At 40.6% G+C, this 16,656-nt stretch overlaps 1 protein-coding gene across 4 annotated transcripts in view; it reads left to right on the plus strand.

Annotated features, from left to right (window-relative positions):
- The window catches only part of DGKD (diacylglycerol kinase delta), a 103,466-nt gene that overhangs the window by 69,690 nt on the left and 17,120 nt on the right, over nucleotides 1-16,656 (plus strand). For all 4 annotated transcript variants that reach the window (XM_044435366.1, XM_044435385.1, XM_044435394.1 and 1 more), the window contains 10 exons: nucleotides 95-203; nucleotides 1,145-1,284; nucleotides 6,713-6,797; nucleotides 7,547-7,641; nucleotides 7,726-7,825; nucleotides 7,958-8,231; nucleotides 12,427-12,585; nucleotides 13,463-13,591; nucleotides 15,074-15,170; nucleotides 16,437-16,547. In XM_044435366.1, coding sequence (XP_044291301.1) covers nucleotides 95-203; nucleotides 1,145-1,284; nucleotides 6,713-6,797; nucleotides 7,547-7,641; nucleotides 7,726-7,825; nucleotides 7,958-8,231; nucleotides 12,427-12,585; nucleotides 13,463-13,591; nucleotides 15,074-15,170; nucleotides 16,437-16,547 — 1,299 coding nt within the window. The remainder of the gene's footprint in view (nucleotides 1-94; nucleotides 204-1,144; nucleotides 1,285-6,712; nucleotides 6,798-7,546; nucleotides 7,642-7,725; nucleotides 7,826-7,957; nucleotides 8,232-12,426; nucleotides 12,586-13,462; nucleotides 13,592-15,073; nucleotides 15,171-16,436; nucleotides 16,548-16,656) is intronic.

The raw sequence follows: 16,656 nt of genomic DNA on the forward strand, positions 1-16,656 counted from the left end.
TAAAAACAACCCAATAGAATTAAATTTTGTTAAGCATGCTCTTATTTTAACGGCATACATGCTTAATACCAAATATACCTTTTTCCCTGTACAGTTTACGTTTATTCCAGAAATTCGACACCTTTCGAATTCTGGTGTGTGGTGGGGATGGAAGTGTTGGATGGGTTCTTTCTGAAATTGACAGCCTCAATCTCCATAAACAGGTACCTTCCCATACTTTCTGAGTATGGTATTTACTAAGTATGATGGTATAGGGCATATAGAACACATAGCATATAAAACTACAATTTTGATTAGAAGAATGAAATATGTAAGGCTGAAAGTTTATTTGGAAAACATGGGATTTTCAACTCTGTACTTTCTACTATCATGACTATAAGCATAGCAATGGGGTGGGGGATTTGCAAAAAATGAGCAGTAGTTTTGGGTTAGCCTACGATTTTTTCAGCCAAACTTCTTTTTAATCTCTAGAAAAATGAAGTGTGTCTTCCACTTCTTCCACACTTTCCTGAGCCTCTCGGTATCCAGGAAAGTAGAAAAGTGTAACCTTTTACAGGAGCAGAGTTTTGACAGGTATCAAAACTGAAGCTTTTGTTTAAATCAAGTTTTCTGACCAAATTAAGCAGGACTTTTTGACAGGGGCATATTAAGCCTATGAAATCTGTATGCCCCTGTCAAAACACCCTGAACAAAAAGGATCATGATTGGACTGTGGGAGAACAAACCAGTGACAGTCTTTCTGAAGTGCCATTAGTGATAGCAGGGTAAGCCTGGCAAAAGCAGCAAAGGATTTTGCCACTCTTGCCAAGTGCCTTGCTTGCCACTTGTTACAATCCACACTGAGGTTGATCATCCTGGTTCAGGTGACATGACAATCCATTGTTGGTTCAACAACCCCTAAAACAAGCCATGGGTTGGCAGGATGGTTTCCTGAGGAAAAACAAGCCACTCTGCTGCGAATGGTTCAGATTTACACATATGGGTAACTAACTATGATTAGACATCAACAGTGGGTTACACACTTAGTCACTGTCTTTTCTTTTAGAAATACATTTTATGATGGTATTTATGGATGGATGTTGAAAGTGAATCCCATTTGATGATCTTTTTTTAATTATTATTATTCTCTCCTTCCTATATAAAGTGCCAGTTGGGAGTGTTGCCGCTTGGCACAGGCAATGATCTCGCCCGTGTGCTCGGCTGGGGATCTGCTTGTGATGATGACACCCAACTCCCACAGATACTGGAAAAGCTGGAAAGGGCCAGTACCAAAATGCTTGACAGGTGAGTGCCAGGTTTTGATGCCAGTCCCATGTCATCATTCTGCACTCCAAATATGAACATGTACTAAGTTCTTTAAAAAATGGTAGCTTCTAGGGAAGACTTACATTAAAGAGCATTATTTTCTTTGGGTTCTGATTCTTGCATGACAGAAGGTGTTCTTTTATACAGGTAAGTCAGAAAGCTCTTGAACTATAATGTTGGAATCTGTCTTTCCAGCCTTGCTGGTATACATGTTCTTCTTCATGGTCACACATACGGGCTTTACTCCTGCATGGAGCCTGTTACCAGAAAGATTCAATAGCTAAAAATGTTTTGGTGAGAACCCCTCCCCTATCCCAGTGTCCATATAAAAGGGAGGAGTTCCTGTTATTTCCCTCAATTTTTCTTCAGCTGCCTTCAGTGCCTTGAGAAGTTTCTCTCTTTCTCTCTCCCTCTTGATTTTTCTGAAAGTTTTTCTCCTTTCTCCCTTGACAAACTTAGTGTTGTCTTCTACATATCAACATTTTTCTTCCTCTTGCAAGCTTTTCACCTAAAAAAAGGCACCCTTTTCTGACCTATCCACCAAAAATAAACAAAAGAAAAGAAACCCTGTTCATGTTCCTCTCTTATCATACCTACCTTATAACTTGTGTGGGGTGGGTTCCTATATTTTTCTTTTTCATCTTTCATCTCCCTTCCTTGATTCTTGGTGGCATTGAAGGCACCATTCAGGAAGTATGAGGTGTAGCACTAAGCCGCCTCCAATGTATGGGCACTTGCTCTGCTTGGGTGAGAAGCATATGGCTGACCAAGACTCCAGCTGCCAGGCCTTTACTTAAGCAGTTCTGTAAGCCTCAAGCTGACTGCCCACACACTCAGCTCTGGAATAAAACTTCCTTTGTGCCCTGGGTGTGCTTGAGCTCTCTCGCCTATCCACTCTTGCCTTCACAGCCTCGGCAAGGTCTACACCTTCAGCAACCACCATAGCTCCATCCATGGCTCCCTCAGCCCTCCAACTCTAGGCAGGTCCTTGAAACCCAGACAAAAAAGTTGGCCAAACAGGCCAAAGAAGTGAAAGCAGTGAATCCTTCAGTCACCAAAACGAAGTGGCACCAAAGGGACTCTTGGCCAGTGCAGTTCATCGTGGAACGAAGCACCCATGAAGATGCTAGGTCAGCAACAAGTCTCAAATCTATCTGGGCCTCAGTGTCTGAGCAGGGAGCTCAGGGATATTCCACCTTCTCATCTCTATCCAGTGGGTACAGTTTTGAGAGTGCCATCACCAGTCTGGTTTCCACAGAACTGCTTGGAAACAGCAATCAAAGAAATTTCAATCTATCTCTCCTGTTCCATAGCCCTACCAAGGGCTCTTCACTCCTTGGGGCATTTACCACCATGGCTCCACATAGGACTCTCAGTATAGGTTGGTCTACCACCCAGACATCCTGTCACTATCCACCAACTCCACCAAGACTCTGGCCAACTTCTTTGCCTCTGCAGTTTCACAGGCTGCCAGATCTGCCCACCTCCACCTCTGTACCCCCACACTGATCCAGCTCTCCTGCCCCTGCACTCTCCAATCCATCCTCACTGACAGACGCTTGCAAGACATCTCCATCAGTCAAATCCAGCTACTCTTCCTGATGCAACTGTGCATGCAGAAAATCCCACTTCACCATCAGCAGACATGGGTAATTTTGTGGAACAAGTACACATGCCCTCAGTATCGCTGTGCAGCTGCAACCAGAAAAGATGTTGGACCCAGCCTTTGATGCTGTTCAGACTGATGAATTGACTCCAGTTGCCATCCCTTTCCTGCTAACCGTGCTGCCCACAATCCAGCAGGGCAGCATCTATGATAGCCCCAACTTAGAAATGATTGGAGGAGGGGATGTATCAAGTGCAGAAGAAGGATGTGACCTTTTAGTTTCAGCACCCCTAACCGAGCTTGGCGGTCGTTGAGTTGGTGCAAGGAAATTTGCATCACTTCACACCCTTCAACAAATAGGGATGCCACCTGGATGCTCTTGGGAGGTGCATCTATGATGAAGTACCAGCTATTATGAGATAAGCTTGGCTCCCTATGACTTTCCTGCCTGAGCAGCAGTGGGACCTACCAGGGAGTTCCAGAGTGAGGTAGTGTACCTCTCCAGGATACAAATCAACACTGCCAGGCACCAGGCAGACTGTGGAGTGAAGGCTATGATTGGCACAGTAGCTCTGAGGAGACACACCTGACTACTCATTGATCTCTCTCAGGAGGTTTGTTCCCATATTAAGGACCTGCCCTTTGACAGGGACTGGCTCTTTACTGTGAAGACTGACAAATGAATGGACACCATCTACAAAGTGTGGACCATGTCGAGCAAGATGGACTTTTTCCAGCAACCATCAGCCAGGCCACATAAGGGGCTTGGTTCAGGACTCATACCAACCTTCTCCCAACCACAGTCTCGGCGAGCATTGTGCAAGCCTCTAGTACAGTTCCACTAGGATCACATGTGCTCTGATCGCAACAGAAACAGGAGGCATTGACTGGCCCCTTGCCTTCTCTCCCACTTGTTTTTCTTGATTTCAAGGACCATCTCTCTCCCTGCTTGCCTGCCTGGCAGGTGATTACTTCAGATACCTGTGGGTGTTGTCAATAGTAGAGAGGAGTTACAAGACTGAGTTTGACACCCTCCCACCCATCAGTATCATGTGCAGAACATGACCCTCACTAGCATTGATGGAGGAAATTCATTATTGAAGAGAGCGTTTGAGTGGATCACCACTCTGTCTGCTTACTGTGGCTACTTCTCACGCTATTTTATGGTACTGAAATGGAATGGAGGGCTTTGAGTCCTGGACCTATGAGTCCTTAATTACTTTATTTAACCCAAAAAGTTCTGAATGGTTACAGCATAAGGAATCCTCACTCTTCTCCAATGAGGGGACTAGTTTGAATTCAGCAGCCTTAAAGATGCCTGTTTTCACATCTGAATAGCACTGTCCTACAGGCACTTTCTTTGGTTCCAGTACAGGAGGGAGATGTTCCAGTTTTCAGTTTTATTCATCCACAGGGGACATGCATTCACTGCTGCATGCTGAGCTTAATACCATACTGGAGGCACCTTTGAAACCAGTGACCAGTAAGTCTTAGACTGTGAATTGGAAGATTTTCTGTCTCTTTGCTGACATTCAACACTTTGATCCCCACAACTGCTCAAACAGATCCTTCTGTATCTGGTCACACTGCTCCAGCATGGACTGAAAGTGTTCACCTAGTGGCCATCTTCTCCTTCCATGGCACAATTCAGGGCTCTTCAGGTTTTTGTACATGATGAGTAAGTGCTTCCTGGAAGGACTAAAGAACATTCCATATCTTGTCTTTCATTGGGACAAGATGGTGTTGAATCTGTATCTTTCTTTTCTCCTGAAGATCATTTCATCTTTTCCTTTAAACCAAGAAAATTTTTGGCTAGCATTTTTTCCATCCCTGTCCATCCCAATGGAGTCTACACAGCACATCCTGGATAGTGTAGTGTGCTGCATTCTACCAGGACTGAATCCTTGACCCAAAACATTTTGCTTGTTATGGAGGCAAGGCTAAAGGTCAGCCCTTTTGACCACAAAGATTTTCAACCTGGGTGGTGCAGACAATTTCATTGGCCTATGAACTATCAGGGCCGCAACTTCAAATCTGGTCAAAAGTCTCTGCATACCAGGATTTTTCTACCAGACCTGTGCAAGACAGTGACCTGGTTGATACCATCCACCTTCGCAAAGCATTACCAACCTGATGTTCATGCCAAGGCTGATTGTGCATTTGGAAAAGTAGCCAGGGACAACACCAACCCACCACCAGGAATGGGTGAGCTTGCTAGTTGCCCATATGTGTGATGCACAGAGACCACAAAGAAGAAAGGCAGGTTGTTACATGTTGTTTCTTGAGCTGTCATCTGTGCATTCATACAACCCACCCACCAACCCCACTGGGTGCCATGACCAAATTAGCAGTAGTTGTTCATGTCTTTCTATTTGTTTTTCACTGTTTTTTCCTTATACTGTACTAGTTCACTGAATGTGAGGTCTATACTATGAACCCCCCCATCACAAGGCCACCTGGTGGTCTCATTTGGAACTGAGGGAAATGGCAGGAGCTCCTACCTTTTATATGGACACTGAGGTGGGGGAGGTGTTCCCGCCAAAATGCTCTTAGCTATGGAATCTTCCTGGTAAAAACCTTCCATGAAGATGCAGAGCCCACATGTGTGAATGAACAGGTGACCACTCAAAGAATGACAGTTACAGGTAAGCAGCTTAGCTCAGTTTATAAAGATGCTTCCAAATCTACAGGCACAATACTGACTCTGTTGCTTTGGTACAATATATTATTTTGCAGTCCTACACATGTCTAGGTAGTTGATACATCATTAAATTCATTGGAAGGTTTACCATTTTATTTATGAACTGTTGTTGTTTCACTTTTGTATTACAAATAGTAAAGTTCAAAATGATAACATCTGAAACTTTGTCACATGTCTATGTCACTTGGTGCTGGTGTTATTGTCAGTCAAACTCTGTTTAAGAGGATGTGTGTTGAAACAGTTAACCTGAAAAGCATAAACTCTGCCAGATTTTAATCTGGTCTTTTCTGTAGGCTCTTTTTCTATAGTAGCCAATATACAGGAAGTCCCTTAGTTAGGAACATCCATGTCAGAAACAATCCATACTTACAAATGAACTGACTTAAAAGCATATTAATTATTAAAAATCACTGTGGGAAATCATCATCACCATAGAGCGGGGAAGAGAGAGAGGGAGGGAGGTCTCCAAAGCACGTCTTCTTCCCTGCCCATCCAGAGAGGGAAATCTCTCCAGCATTCCCTTGCTGGAAAGAGGAGACACTGGTGAGTTTGGGGGGCAGCGGTGGGCAGGCTAGATATGTTAACAGTTTTTCCACTTTCATGGGGGTTCTAACCCCTACATTTGTGAAGTCCAACTATACATGATCCTACTTGTATAAAAGTTGGACTTAGAGACAAATGTCCATTTTCCCAGGAATAGAACTCATTCGTAAGCCAGGGACTGGCTGTAGTTATGTATAATTCTGAATGCCTCATCTGTGATCAGAATGTCCTAATTATAGAGGCAGTTGCTCTTTCTGTTAATTTATTTCCAATAATTTAAGACTATTTTTACTTGGTGTGAGTTTGCAGATATGGGAGTTGTCTATGTGCATTTGTGTATCCATGCCTGCTGGCTCTATATCTTTGAGCATTTGGCACATGAACCGAAAATTCAAAATGAACCACTTCCCATGTTCATTTCCAATGACACAGAGATGGAGATAGGAAAATGCTGTAGTCCACTAGAACCACTAGTGCAACCACTTCATGTTTCCTTTTCATAAAACCTATACATAGAGCCCTCATATGAAAAGCTGAGGTATCTTATTTTTTAATAGGTGGAGTATTATGGTGTATGAAACAAAGCTCCCTCGTCAAGCATCTTCTTCTGTGGTTACTGAAGATTTCAGCGAAGATTCTGAGGTAAACAATGACTGATGTGTAGAATAGTGTAAAGCAAAGAAAATGGGATCATAGCAGAGGAAGACAGAGTTGAAATTTGTGGAGAAAGATCTCTTGACTATTTTAGAATGAGAGCTCTAAGACAAAGCATGGCTGTTGTACTGGGATAACTATGTAGTAAGAACTCAAGAGATGCTTAAACCTAAGCGGTTCTCCAAAGTCCTACTTTAAAAAAAAATCATAACACAAATGAATTTTAAGTTTTGCAGCTGAGACTGGAATTTCTAGCATTCCCAATGATAATGAAATCCAATTTCCATCAGCCCCAGATAGCATGGCTGATATGGATGATGGGAGTTGTAGTCCAACAACACTTGAAGGTCACAAGTTCCCCACCTCTATTTTATAACAGTCTCTACCTTTGCCAGATATTACTTTATCATGATGTGCTTTGAATGTTCACTGTAGAATAAATTGAACTCATGACTAGAGCTTAGTGTCATGCAGCAGGTACTAAGAATGTGCATTTGGGGTTGGGAACCTGTCAGATTCCTTGAGCTTAGCTCCCCAGACTCTGGTCTGCTTTGCAGTAGTCCTGAGTCCAAGTTACCAGTGAGTGCACCCTGCATTTGTGGGGTGCTCACCAGGAATTGTGGATGCTAGTGGGGTGGATTCTGAAAGGGCTCATACAGACCCCTAAATACTAGTAAATGTTCACCTTCTGCTTTGCAAAAGAAGTGATACAATTATCTATTTCTGAATACTGCAAGGTGCAGCAGATTCTCTTCTATGAAGACTCTGTGGCTGCTCATTTATCCAAAATCCTGACATCTGACCAACATTCAGTGGTCATCTCATCAGCCAAGTAAGTATTCAATATCATATGTAGAAGCCAGCTACATTGCAAATAGGAGTCAATAATTCTTATTTATCTGTTACGCTTCCTTAGGGTGCTCTGTGAGACTGTGAAGGATTTTGTAGCTCGAGTAGGAAAAGCATATGAGAAAGCACCAGAAAGTTCTGATGAGTCAGAAGTCATGGCCAGAAAGGTATTTGGGAAAATATCCCTCCCTTCCCCTATAATCTACTTCATTATCATTCTCTAATAAGCATACGCATGAATACACACAAACACAGAGTGTATGCATTTGCTATCAAAATTTTCTGCTTTGTATTTGTAGTGCTCTGTTCTGAAAGAAAAGCTGGATTCTCTTTTGAAGACACTGAATGAAGAATCTCAAGCTTTGTCGTCCTTGCCAAACCCACCTCCTACCATTGCAGAAGAAACAGAAGATGGTGATGGTTCTGGCAGTGCTTGTGATTCTTCTAGTGAGCATTCAGTAGGGTCATCATGCACTGCCCGTCCTCAGATATTTCATCCACGTGAGCAGTTAATGTTGAGAGCCAATAGTCTGAAAAAAGCCATCCGTCAAATTATAGAACATGCAGAAAAAGGTAAACACTGGCCAATTCTGAGTACACTATAAGCACTACTTGAAAAGAAACACATCTCCTTTTGTCAGGATATAGGAGGAATAAGTTTAACATCTGCATTCTTGACATAGTCTGTATAAATTATTTCAGAGTAAAGAATGAACCCTGAACAGGATGTAGGCTTTGTACCATGAAGCTGCAAATGTTCTGATATCAAAAACTTTTGGGAAATCCAAAACTGTAATTTACTGTCAGATCACCCTTATATTTTTTCCAAGGACTTTCAATGATTGTGGAGTCAAGAATTCTCTGTACAGGAGCCATGCTACCTTGTTCTCAGCACTGCTTATTCCTTTCTCTTTCTGTGTGTGCACGCTTAACAATTTTATCTTTAATTCTGTTTTCCATTCAAGTACAATTTATGAAATAATTTTTATCTAAGAAGTTTCCAAGCTTCCACCTGGACACCTGTATAGAAATAATTTTACATTGGCTACATTCCAGTCTCTGGTCAAGAAGCAGATTTTAGTGACACAGTAGTAGTATATATTTTTTCTTTAGCACATATACAATTTTATTTTGAATTGCTTTTATTATCAGGCTGTTTTTAAGGGGAAAATGCTCCCAAGGCATCTTTCAACATACTACTTGTAAAAAGTATTGTTTATGTAACGTAAAACCATAAAACACCTTTGGTCAGTATCTAGTGCTGCTGCTCCAGTTACACCATTCTGGTAGTGCTAACATAGGCAGCCTCTGATATGACACCCGTAGCAGATACTGGCACAATGGTTTTCCCTGGAAATCCTGTTATACCAGCTAATACTATTGGCACTGTGCTAGAGATCACTTATGCTATTTCCATGTCAACAGCACAAGTGGAGCAGTGACATTGGTTAGTGTCCCATAGTAATTAGTGATACAACTTATGACTTAAGATTAATAAAGAAGAGCTGCATATTGACCACTAAAAACAATAATATCAAATTATTGCAGCTAAAATCATAGCATACATATGATAACATCATATAAAAGGGGAGGCAGTAGTAAGCCAATTTCTGTATCTATCATTCATTTCTTATATTTCTATGCTGCCATCTTTCCTGTTGACAAGGATCCCACTGTGGCTTACATAGTTTTATCCCCCACCCCTTTATTCTCAAAACAACCATGTGAGTTAGGTTAGGCTGAGAGTCAATGACTGTCCCTATCAAGTTCTTCATAGCTCGTTTGAAACTACACCCTAGATCTCCCAGGTCCCATTCCAATATTCTAATTGACACATCTCAAGTCTCTCATTAGAGTCTATTTTAAGAACTGCATTAATAAAGACTCATGTGCCCCACGTGTGAATGAATTCAACAAATGTTGGATCACTGAATATTGAAAATTTGTAGGTATATGATATTAATACTTAATGGCTTGCTAATTTTAATTACTAATTTCCAATTAAACTTAATTCCCATTTTCTTTAGATATATGTTAGTTATTCCTTCAATTATCCTGGTTCTGGTTTAGATGACTTTTTTCTGTTATCTGAGGGAAGGTTATTAAAGAAATCCTTTTCCCTATTATCTTCTGTTTGGTTTCCAATCCATAGCTTTCTTTGTTTGATTACCAATTATAGATAATACTTCTTGTAAATAAAGGCAGGTCTTCTGTAAACAGCTTTGCTCTCATGAGAAATATATCTGTGGGAACGACAGCACTGAAGAGTATTTGTTTGTATTTTTCACATTGGTAGAATAATTTTGATAAGTACTGCTTTCTAATGTTAGTATTGCTTTTTTAAACATGGATGAAAATTGTGAGTGTAAACTTCATGTGGGAAGTGTTTATTTTGCCAGACTATTCTGAAAAACAATTTCATGTTGGTAGGTTTTTGAATTCTGTCATTATAAATGATTCTAAGATTACCATATTTTTCCGACTGTAAGATGCCCCCATGTATAGGATGCCCCCCACTTTTTTACCGATCTCTGAATGAGCAAGCTGCTACTGCGCACCTGCCGCCTACCCGCTCACCTGCGCTTGCCGCCTCCCTGCACGCCCGCACCCGCACCAGTCTCCTCCGCAGCGCGCCCATGCCAGTCTCCCCCTTGAGGGCACCTGCCTCCCCCACATTGCACACGCACCAGTCTCCCTCCCCAAGTGCGCCTCTCCTCTCGGCCCCCCCGTGTATATGATGCCCCTCCATTTTTATGTAAATATTTTAAAGAAAAAAATATCATCTTATACGTGGAAAAATACGGTACATTGGACATGGAAGTTAAGCAAATAATTAAACTTGCTCATTACAGCCAGGGTTATGAATGGACTCTATAGATCCATATGTGAGTCCTTTGTGGAAGGATGCAAGTGGCAAATGCTGTTTCTCATCTGGTGCAAAGGAGATACCTGTCATGGGTTATCCCTTCCCACTCTCCAGGGTAGGCAAGGAGCGCATGAAAAAGCTTTTTGCCTTGGTCCTGAACTCCAAGGCTTCTCACAGCCAGGTTCTTTTCCTTTCCTAGGATGCCATTTGTTCATATCTCTTTAGCCATCTCCATTTCCAGGCCTCATTTTTGTTCTTTTAACCCTTGTTCACTCTCTTAATTTAGTATGTTTGCCTCTCTTTTCTAGTGCAGACTTTTCTATCTCTCTTTTTAAAATAAATTGCTTTCCTCTTCTCCTTGGTCTTCTGCATTTTTGCCACAAGTACCATCTAGGAAGAATAGCTCCAAACCTTGTGAAGAAAAGAAAAAGAAGCCACTAAAAATAAGCCAGTAGTGGCATCTGGCTCTGATTTTGAAGAATTTGCCAGCCAAAGCCCAAATCTTAGCATAGCCATAACAATTGCTCATTATCAGCAAACAGAAGAGGATCATAGAGGAGACCTTCGTGTAGGATATTACACCTTGCCCCTATCTTTGAAGAGGTTGTCCTGATCTCAATTTGGATAAGTTTTTGATTTTCTTGTATGGTGTCCTATTTCTCCTAAGCTACTCTCTTCTTGGTGGAAGAAATTACCAATAATAAAAGGTTGGATAGTTTTTTCTTTGCTTATGCCGCTTTCTCGGGTATACAGAACATACACTTTCAGATGCCGCACAGGCTTTCATGATTTTTGCCTCATGCTTCAAGCCCTGCCACAAACTACTTAGTGTTCACTCACATCTTGAATTGTTCCTCAGAGGAGCATCTCCTATCTCTCCTCCAGTTGTAAATAATGTTCCTCCATTGAACCTGCATACAGTCCTTTCTACTCTCGCTTCTCTGCTTTTGAGTCTCATAGAACTGTATCTCTGTGTTTTCTCCCACGTAAAGTTTTATTTCTGTTGACTAAAACCTCTTACAGGAGCATTTCAGAGGGCCTCCTCTATACATGCAGTAAGGACTCCATTACAATTCAGTGGGATGTTACCCTCTTTCATTCCCAAAATTCACAGAGTTCAAGAAATTATTTTTCCTTCATTATGCCCTAATTGTTCTCACTCCTCTGGGCAGGTCTGATGCACATTGGATGCATTAGGGTGGATCTTGATGACTCTTCTGAAGATTAAGAAACTTATATGTTCCAATTCTTTGTTTCCTTTCATCCAATAGCCTTAGGGCAGAAAGCTTCCTCTGCTATCTTGCTGGGTGACTCAAGGCATGTAGTTTTGTAGTCTGTGATATTAAAAAAGCTCCCTACACCCACACCCTTTCAGCAGAACCCTAACTGAACTCATGGTCCTTGCCTGTCACGAGGAGTAGGAGGGCTCACAAGGGATATTTCCTGCTTACCAAACTGGAATGGAGCTTCATAGTAAGTATGAAGCTTTCCAATCTAAACTCATTATCTCCTTGACTTTTGAAAAAAGATGTGTGAAAAGGAAAGGATTTAGCATTTGTTCAGAGAGCTTTCCTGAAGAATATGCATATGTTCTTGAAAGGTCCACTTAGCCTTTTATTATCTATCCAGAATCAGGGTGTTGTGACTGGCACATGGTACATATATGTTCTGAGAAAACCCCAATTCTTTTGACATGTTGTTTTTTTAATCGGATGTTGCAGAGTGAAATGAGCAATACCCTGTGCATTCTTCCACTTAATAGAAACCATATTTCCTTCCATATCTACTTCCATAATGAAAATGCAATTGTGTTTTTGACCTTCAGTTACTCAGTTCCCTCAGTGCTCTGTAATATAAATAACAAACAAGTATATTCAAGCTTGTCACTGCCTTACTGTTTAGCTGTAGATGAACAGAATGCTCAAACCCAAGAACAGGAGAGCTTTCTCCTCAGTCTCTCCACCCCTGAAGAAGGAAAAGAAAGGAATGAGAATAAAATTTCCTTACACTCTTCACATGCTGACAACTATGGAATTCAAAAAGGAAGAAGCCATCGGAAAGGTAAAACCCTTTTGTAACCTAGGAGACTTGTAGACACAGTCCTTGTATATGTCTTTCTAGACCCTACTTGGCATTTCTCATATTTCCTTAGGTTTAAGGCAGAGAATGCTCTTCATGTGTAACACCATCCCTTATCATTTGAACAGTCAACTTGAACAGTGGATGGTATAACACATCTTCAACACTTGCAGTTTTTATGCTGCTTCTGTGCTAGATCATCTCAACCTAGAATTCCTGAATTAGCTTCTGGTTGTGTTTGCAATCACAGGCGTAGACCAGAACTAGTTAGAAATGGCCATCAGGCCTTGACATATACAGTTTTTTTTTACAATCAGCATATGCTTGACTATCTTTTCCATTTAAAAATTGTAACTTTTCTTTGAATAAACATCCATTATAAAATAAAACGTCCACTTCAGCATCAGCAACATAGTTTGATGGTGACCATGTAATTATTTTTCTTTATAATTATAAATATTTGCAGCAATTATTTCTGCAGTCCTTCTCCCTATAAAAATAAAATTTATTTAATTTTGATAGAAATTTATCTTCAGTTCTGCACATTTAAAGTTAGCTTTGGATCATCTTGGACATTCACAAGTTGTGATTATGAAGTTTGCTGCAGCTGCTATAAAATATTTTTAGGAAGTGTCCCATGGATTTTAAGATAGGAGTGCTTCAATGAAGACTTTTGTATTCTAGCCAGAGAAAGTAGCACTTTAATTACAGAAACCCATAAAGATCCTGCTCTGATAAAAAGTACCCAGCTTGAAATTGTTGACATGGTATGGTTTGTAACTATTCCTCCACCTAGGTTTTATATTATAGTACTAGTAACATGCTATGGCATATTTGTGGTCTGTTTTGTTTTTTATAGTGATTAAGTCTCCCTGTGAAAGATTAATAAGTAAAGGAAATTTATCAGTGGGAAGCTCTGCCTCTCTTCCTCCTCAGACAGGAAACCGGGACAGTCTACCAATGCTGAATGCAAAGATCATCTATCCCAGTGAGTGCCTACACTTCTTATCTGGCTGATGAGGTTTCGTTAATCTAATGTAAATGTAAAGAACTACCCTTCCAAGTAGAAAATGAATCCTTTCATAGACAGCTGTTGACTAGGCTTGAGTAAGAAACACCATAGATGATGAGTCTCTGAAAGAAAATTATTAACATCCATTGTTTCTCTCTAAGAACAGGACATTTTTTGGTGGGTGTACTAATGAGGTATACTTTAGATATTGCTAACAGTGTGTGTAGCTAGCCCACAAATATATTTGCAAATAATCTATTATCATGGAAGATTATACAGAAAAATAGGAGAGTCCCCAAGAAGCCTCAGAGTCAAGGCAGAAACCCAATCAGCTGCTACCCTATGGGCTTCTTAGATATTGTAGGTTCTGCTTCAATTCACCACTAGTTTGTGCATGTTGCATCAACCCAGAGGTTATTGACACATGTCTCTTTGCTTTCAGTAACAGTCTTGCTTAAAGCCATTATCTTTAACATTTTTATCTGTTCAAAAGTTACCCTTTCTAGTGACAGTCATTTAATATAAGAAAGAAGAGTTTAAAAACATGGAAGTCAGTGTATGGTATAGACTTGAAACCAATTTTCATACTGCACTGTTTTTCTAGTGGCAGAAAAGAACTACAGCTTGCTTCCTGTTTGGGGAGCACATGTACTTATATGCATTTCCAGATTTTTCACTCCTTATATCCTTTCCAAGAGAAGGGTTGTTGGGTGGGTGCCACTTCAGAGCAAAATCTTGGAGCTCATCCCTCAAGGTTCTGATCAAACTAGACATGAAGTTCAATATGTATTTGCATTTAATGTGCATCACCCATTAGGGGGAGAGGGCTAACAGTTATGGGGATTGCAGCTGTAGGGGAGTTTAATAATTTCCTCCCCTGCTGTAGTCTTGATAAAACAGTGTTTTTGAAGCTGCTACTTGTATGAGAAATTTCCTTCCAGTGCAATTTGCAGCTTCAAAGGAACATTTCTAATCAGCACCACATCAGGAAGAAATGGGCTAAATTCCCCCTCCCTTCCTACTGCAATCTCAATAATTATTCCTCTCCTCGACTGCAACTACTGTCCATATATTTTTTTAAAAAAATATCATATATTAAATGTAAAGACAAATTTAACTTCACATCTTGTTTAGCCAGAAATTAAAACAAAACAAAATGTAGGGAAGAGGTCTTTTACTCCAGAACTACCCATTCAGTTTCACAGGCTCATAAACAAAAGAAATTGAAAAGCTTTGTATGTGCTTGAGTTTGCTTCTTTGTAAAGTTAGAATGTTTCATAGCTCTGAAGCCCTGTTTTTCCCTCATTGTTCAGCAACAGTGAAAATGTGAGATAATATTTCATGCTCCAGAAGCGGCATCCTGTTGGTTTTGGAGGTAAAATAGATCCCGTTTTGCCAATTGGAAATATACTACTCAACTCCATACTGTTTCCTGTAACATTTGTAATCTATCAACAGATATCCGTGCTGGAGCATCTGGTTCTTTACCTGGAGGTTCTGTCATCAGCCGATTGTTGATCAATGCAGATCCATTTAACTCTGAGCCTGAAAATCTGTGAGTATCCAAAGAAGAAGAAAGAGAGTGGACCTTCCCCATCAGTCACTGAAAAATGATTAAAAATTTAATCATGTTTAAAACAAGCAGAACATTTCTTTTACAGCATATGTAAGGGTCAGACATAGTGCCATGGTTCACATACTAAGTCATTGGTTGTCAGCATAGATGGTTCATTTATTTATTAATTAGATTTATATCCTGCTTTTTTCTTGCAAACTCATTACATCATTCTCCTCCTGCTGCTCTCAATCTTATCCCCACAAGAACAACCACCCTGTGAGGTAGGATGGGCTAAGAGTCTGAGAGTCACCCAGTTGGCTTGTGGCTGAGCAGGGACTAGAATACAAGTCACCTGAGTCCCAGTTCTGTGCTCTTAATCACTATACCACACTGGCAACATGGTTAGTTCCAGGGTAAGTTAGCATGATATCTGAACCCAGTATGACCTCTCCATCGGAGGTTGTTTTTCACAAACAAACCACCCTGAAAACCCGTAATTAGTAGTAGGGCTGTTTAGAGTGGCTTATTCTCAGGATGACTTGTGATTTCCAAGGTTAGCAAAGTCACTTCAGCGTGCATTGCTTGAAATGATGAGGGAGCCTCCTGGCAAGGGTGGCAAAAAACCCTGCCGGCCATTCCTAGTGTCACTGTTACCTTCCCTTCCCTGCTCAATTTTATGCATTTTCTTGAGATTTATAATCCACTCAGATTTTAATTAGCTGATTTTTTTAAATTTTTGAGCACAGTATCTTTCCTGGGGATGTCATTATATTCCATGACTAGAATGCTGCAACATGGATTAGGACCCAAGGTGTGGGTCTGTGACCTGCTATTTTGGTATTTCATTGAGATTGTTACAGAGCTAGGGCATCAAATTTGCTCATATCACGGTATTGAGGTTCCTCCCAGCTGCCACATTAGTGCCTCTTCCAGCTTTCTATGAGCTGCCATTCTTTTACCTTATGATTTCAGCTCATTATCTATGCATCAGTTTACTTGTTCCTTTTTTTCCTACCATTTTAAAGTTTCTCCTGTCTTCTTCTTGGCTTTTTTCTTTACTTCAATGGGAGACATAATTCTGATGCCTTCTCTTAATGATATCTTAACAAACTTCATTCATAGCATGTGGGGAACACCTCCTGTGTATGTATATATGTAGCAGGTATTGAGAAAGTGCAGCAAGTGGATTTACTGATGGGGGCATGTGAGGATGTTGAAATACTCCACCACATTGAATCAGAGTGTTTGCTTTGCTCTATGCAGTGATTGTTACATAGAGAAATGTGTGATGAATAACTATTTTGGAATTGGACTTGATGCAAAGATCTCTTTGGACTTCAACAACAAGCGCGATGAGCACCCAGAAAAGTGCAGGTAATCATCTGGAAAGCTATTTTAGATCTTTAAAAAACTCATAACCTTTTTATGTCCACTCCAGTTGTAGATCTTCTTACTGCCTCCTACTTGTATGGTACACTTATCA

Source organism: Varanus komodoensis, unplaced genomic scaffold (genome assembly GCF_004798865.1).
Source record: "Varanus komodoensis strain SLA01 unplaced genomic scaffold, ASM479886v1 scaffold1, whole genome shotgun sequence".
NCBI classification, from domain to species: Eukaryota; Metazoa; Chordata; class Lepidosauria; order Squamata; family Varanidae; genus Varanus; species Varanus komodoensis.